The following is a 6,305-nucleotide window of genomic DNA, read 5'->3' on the forward strand; positions in this document are numbered from 1 at the left end:
CACACACACACTCACACACACTCACACACACACACACACTTAAAATAGATCCAGGACTGCTTGTTTCGGATTCTAGAGTCTAGGACAGAGAGAATACTCACTCACACACACTGTCTCTCTCACACACACACACACACACACACTCATTAACGTGAGGGTCACTCACTAACGATCATTAACCCTCATCCACACCCTAAACGATCCGCAGCGCTGTGTGTGACACAGGACACACCTTTTCCCCTTCACACACACAGTTTTCCTCCAAACGTCTGTTTCCTGTGCCTTACTAGAAACCGCGGCTGCTGGAGCGTCGCGTGGAAAGCGGCTCTATATTTACCCCGACCCTCTGCGGGAGGAAGTGTACTCGTGTGAGCGGAGCAAGAAAACACCCAACAGAGGAACGCAGAGTGACCCGCTCACAGACAGCAGGACATCACTCGTCACACCAACACACAACACACAGCAGAATTACAGACAGTCTAGCGACGATGTATCGTCACAGAGATTTGTATCGTATCGATTTGTATCGTGTCTCTGTATCGATATTGTGGCACGTGTGCAGCAGTGGACTGCGCTTAATTTGAACACAAGAACACTGTTTAAAATGGAGTAGAAAAGTGCGAGGTTTCTAAAAAATAATGAATAGAGCATAATATACAGGGCTACAACAAGGTTTAATCTGGCCGCAGCGGAACACAACCAGGGTTGCCTGATATAAAGAGACGTAATCCCCGAAACAGAGCTTCACACTTGTGCAATATCGAAATATCTGCTAAGTGTGTTACTTATCTTTGTCAACCTGGCAACCATGTGCACGTGCTCTCTCTCCGCTGAGGATAAACGCGCTTGCTTTCTGAAAACACTGGTTAGCTTGCAGTTGAGCGATCTCCACTTCAATATTCTATTCTCAGAAAAGTGTAATTCATCAAGTGTTCATTTATGAGAGAGAGAGAGAGAGAGAGAGAGCGAGCGCAAGTATATTAGAACACGATTAGAACGAGTATATTATTATTTATGGGCTTAAAAACAAGATGCAAACAATCAGAATATTGCACCTGGTGGGGAGTGCTCAATGTAAACATGAAACATATGCCATTAGCTATATTATTGTACTGTGGTACAGTTCTGGAGGCTCTTCATAATGCAGAGGTAAACCACACTCACACTCACACACACACACACTCACACACACAGGAAGGACACTGCACAGATGACAGCTGAACTTGTTCTAGAACAGCGCTTGTTTTTCTCTCTTATCAGCTGTAGTTGTGTTATCGACACTAAAACAAAGCAGGTCACCGCACTGTGATCTGTGACGTAAAGCAGCCGAGTGTTTACAGACGCTGTGGAACGAGCAGAAAGCAGACGGGATCTTCACGGCTCTGTTGTTGAGACTGGAGGTTGTGAAACACATCAGTAATGCGCATTAGCGCTGGCTGGTAAACAGCCTGTACGGCCCAGAAACTACTGCCTGCACAAAATCCAGCAGAACAACACACAAAACCAGACCGAACCAGACCAGTGCGCTTGTTTGGGTCAAACTGAGTCTGGTTTCAGACTCCATCGCTGTCCACAATCACATTCAAAACCACCAGGACTACTCCAGCTGTTGGTGATTTACTGCATCAGGATTACGGATTAGGACTTCTAAAATTATTTTCACTCACGATTTCTGCCTGACAAAATATTTTAGAACCTGACATAACTAGTAAAATGTTCATTCATTATGAAAATACTCAAGTTCCTTTAAGATTGTGTTCTTTTAATTACTTTTCCTGCTTAAACAGCTGTTGTAGAAGTGAAATAAAATTAGAATTATGTTGATTTTTTTCTTATTTGTTAAGATTAGTTAATGCATTAGTTAACATAAACTAACTATGAGCAATATATTTTTTACAGCACTTATTAACCTTTGTTAATGTTAGTTAATAAAAATACAATTGTTCATGTTAGCTCACACTGTATTAACTATTAATATCAGATCAGGGTTATTACAGTAAACTAAAACCATTAAAAAAATCCTGTTACTTAAAGTAAAATAAACCTTAACTGAAATTTAAAAAAAGCTTTTATTTCAGTTAGGCTGAAATAATATTTCCAAGGCTACACTTCTCATTTTAATTGAGTTTAATCTGATGTACTAAAATAACTAAAGCTGAAATAAAATAAGAAATATATGTATATATATATAAATATACATATACATATATATATATATATATGTATGTAAACATATAAAAAATACTAAAAATGACAAAAACACAACAAAATTACTAAAACTTTAGCTAAAATTTAAATGAAAACATTATAAAAACTCATTCAAGATATTATTTACAATAGCCTCTCAATTATAGTACAAATACCACTGTAAAAGATACAACTTTTGACTTAAAATGTATTATTAAATGTATAAATTAACATTAAAATTAATAAATGCTGTATTGTTCAAGTATCGTGCATTGTTTTTGAAAGAAGTCTCTTCTGCTCACCAAGGCTGCGTTAATTTGATCAAAAATACAGTAAAAATTGTGAAATATTATTATAGTTTAAACCAGCTGTTTTCTCTGTGAATCTCTGTTAAACTGTAATGTATTTCTGTGATCAAAGCTGTATTTTCAGCATCATTACTCCAGTCTTCAGAGTCACATGATCTTCAGAAATCACTGTTCACTCACCAGCGTACATGTGGAAGGTCAGCCGCTCGATGAGCTTCAGCACCGTTCCGGCTTTGATGATGGGAATGCCGGATTTGGACTGGACGTTCTCCTCGAACACGACGTTCTCCTCGGAGTCGGGCTGGGCGAAGCGGTACACCTCGGCCCCGGGGAGCCTCATCTGCTCCTCCTTCTCCTCCTGCAGCATGGCCGTGTCCAGCATGCGCTCCAGCGTGGAGCGGTACTGCAGCGAGATCAGCGCCGCCATCCAGCCGTTCTTCTCCTCCGCAGATTTAGCGGCGAACACCACGCTGTTCCCGTCCTTCAGGATGATCTCGAAGGCGTGCCGGTACTCGCCCTCCTTATCGTCCTTGTCGTTGATCTGGACCTGTTCAAGAACACACAAACATCACCAACAGTTGGTATTTTGCCACATTTTTATTTTAAATCGAGGAATCGCAGTTTTGAATAAAAATATCAGCAAATGTTACAACTACACTGTAAAAAATGACCGTGAATTTAACGGTAAAAGACTGTAATAACGCTACAGTCGAAACCTGTTAGAATGGTTAACGGTAAGTTCCCCTAGGGCTGCTCGCTCGATTATGACAAAAATCATAATTATTATTATTTCGGTCAATATTGTAATCACAATTATTTAACACGATTATAAGTGGGCCATATGACCAAATCTTTAAATGAATGATTTATTTAAAGATAGCCATATATATGAATAATCTAAAACAGCATAATCACACTGTAAGAATTAAACTTCATTTGTTACTTATTAAAGCTACAAAAGTCGTTCAGTGAAGAGCAGTGAGTGATTTTGTCTTTGTCTTTGTCGTTTGATTAATATTAAGCACACAGTCGCAGCAGAATATTAGGCTGCTGTCACTTTAAGAGCTGCACGTATTCAATTTACTGTTATGCACGTATTTTCATTCTCAACTGTTTACGTTCATTTATTACATAACCGACAAGGGATTACGTGAATAATCACTAAGTGCTGCATTTTGACAAATTTCTGTGTGTATTTGACAGTTTAGGCGCATACGTTCAGCCAAAAGATGACTTTATATATCCGTGTTCTGCTCCGTCTCTGAGCGCATTTACAGTAATCCTCTCGAGGAACAGCTCAAGTTCTTTTTCGCGCTTTTAAAAACATGAATACATTTTATAAACTTTAATAAATCAAGCACGTCCCATTTTTCAAGTCACGTTACATGATTTGCACGTGAAATTGGGCTTTTATTGAGGAGCGAAAGCACACTGATAGAAAGGGGGCGGAATAATCGTTTTATCTCGATTATTGTATTTTCATAATCGTTGGGAGGTCGAAATCGAAACCATATTTCGATTAATATCACAGCCCTAAGTTCCCCTTCTATATACGGTGAAAAACTGTATTGGACATTACATGTAATTTTACAGTAGTATACCGTTTCTGGAAGTGAAAAAGAATGTATCATTTACAGTGAATAACCGTAAATTGACATTCCCAGAATGTTACATTTCAAATTTGATGATTTTTTGTTGAAATAAATAATTCTGGCAACCACAGCTGCCGGTTTTTTACTGTACATTTTACATAAAATTTTTTTTTTTCAGTGTAGGGCTGTCGAGTGTGATTAATTATGAAAAAAATAAAATCTTACACATCTTACACTGAGATTAACATGATGCAGGATGACTGACTGAATGAACGAATCCACAGTTTTGAATGAATCAAGTGAGCGAATGATTCAATGACTCATTCATAAAAAGAGCCACTTGCTTCCTTTCTGAATGAATCAGCTGTTTGAACGGATTGGTTGAATGAATTATTCAATGACTCACTCATTAAGGAATCTGGCGCTTTTAGTTTCATATTTACGGTTTCATTTAATTTTTGTATTATTTCAATATTCAATTAAAAAAAAACATCATATCAATGTTGAATCATATTATTTCTTTCTGAAGCTACTTTTTGTAATGTCTATTCAATGCTTTTCTCATTTAACACAATAATGGCTTTATATTTTCGGGGAGTATTTTCTCAGCAAAAATTGATGTGTGACTAATTTGCAATTAATTAGATTAATTAATCAGCATATTATGTAATTAATTAGATTACAAATTTTAATTGCTTGACAGCCCTAGTTACAATTATACATACTAGCAATACACCAATGCTAATAATAAGATAATCTATAAAGACATAAAAACAAGACCTACTAAAAATGATTAATTACTCAAATAAAAATAATTAAAAACTACACAGACATAAAAAACACAAGACCTACTAAAAATGATTAATTACTAAAATTGATAAAACTTTAACTAAAATTTTAATGAAAACAGAAAATATAATAATATGTAAACAAATGTTTTACATAGCAATCCAATGGAAAAGCAGACAGCTGTGCAGAAATACTACTGTATGTCTGATATTTGATGCTTGCACAATGACGACAGACTGAAAGCTGCTGATATTTTCATATACTGTTAATAATTATCTTTACTTTTTGAGTTGACCTCTAAAATGAAATTCCACATTTCGGCTAAAAAATATTGAGCATTTTTCTGATTTTATATCATTTCTGAACATACAGGATATGTTTAAGACAATATTTTCCTTCATATTTCATGCATTTTTTTTCTTTTGCAAAGATATTTAACAAGTGAATTTGTTTTACGTTTACATCATGTTGAACTTCATGTGTCCATAAATGCAGTTATGACCTAAAATTCAAGATATTAGGGCAAAAAATGCCCCTGTATGAGTTTTTGTCTCATATTTATATCACATGAGCAGCGAGAGCAGTATCACACGAGTGCTGCTTATGTCCCGAACATCACGAGTGCAAATGTGATTTTATACAACAGTTCAGTAAATAAGACGTTAATGTTGTGTAATATTTTAAACACATTATTGTCTGCTTTGCTCAATTTTGCAGAGAACATATTACTTTTAAAGCCACAGCAGAACTGTTGTGCGTCTCTGAGCAACACAGCTGTGTTTAGTTACTGAATGAATCTGCGTTTTGAACGAATCGTGTGAATCAATGATTCAAAGCCCCATTCATAAAGAGAGCCGTTTACTTCATTCCTGAATGAATCAGCCGTTTGAACGAATCAAATGAATGAATGACTCATAAAGACATTTACCGCCATCTGCTGGCAGTGTTAAGTTTCTTATTTAGAGTATAATTTAATTAAAAATAAAATAAAATAAAAACATTAAAGGGATAGTTCACCCAAAAAAATTAATTCTGTCATCAATCATGTTGTTTCAAACCTGTATGACTTTCTTTTGCGCAACATAAAAGAAGGTGAAGACTGTTGGTAACTAAGCTGTTTGGTTACCAATGACTTTATTTGTATGAGCCAAAACATACGGAGATGTTTCTCAAAGTATCTTCTTTTTCTGTTTCATAGTTTATGTTAGGCCGGCTGTAGCCTAAATGTTATAAATAAATTTTTATGTTGAATCAAATAAAATATTTATTTCTAAAGCAACTATTTGTAATGTTTATACTTTCTCATTTAACACAATAATGGCTTTAAAGGCACAATATGTAATTTTCGCCGCTAGAAGTCGCGTATTCAAAATAAACAGAGACAAAGGCGTAGTTTGATGACGCTGTGACTGAGTGTGGAATCATGGGA

At 35.9% G+C, this 6,305-nt stretch overlaps 1 protein-coding gene across 1 annotated transcript in view; it reads right to left on the reverse strand.

The window, feature by feature from the left end:
• The window catches only part of LOC107727064 (son of sevenless homolog 1), a gene marked incomplete at its 5' end in the record, with an annotated part of 47,799 nt that overhangs the window by 23,434 nt on the left and 18,060 nt on the right, over positions 1-6,305 (reverse strand). The window contains 1 exon segment of the mRNA XM_016536829.1: positions 2,676-3,042. Coding sequence (XP_016392315.1) covers positions 2,676-3,042 — 367 coding nt within the window.

The sequence above is a fragment of the Sinocyclocheilus rhinocerous genome, unplaced genomic scaffold (genome assembly GCF_001515625.1).
Source record: "Sinocyclocheilus rhinocerous isolate Xijiao unplaced genomic scaffold, SAMN03320098_v1.1 scaffold7024, whole genome shotgun sequence".
In the NCBI taxonomy this organism is placed as follows: Eukaryota; Metazoa; Chordata; class Actinopteri; order Cypriniformes; family Cyprinidae; genus Sinocyclocheilus; species Sinocyclocheilus rhinocerous.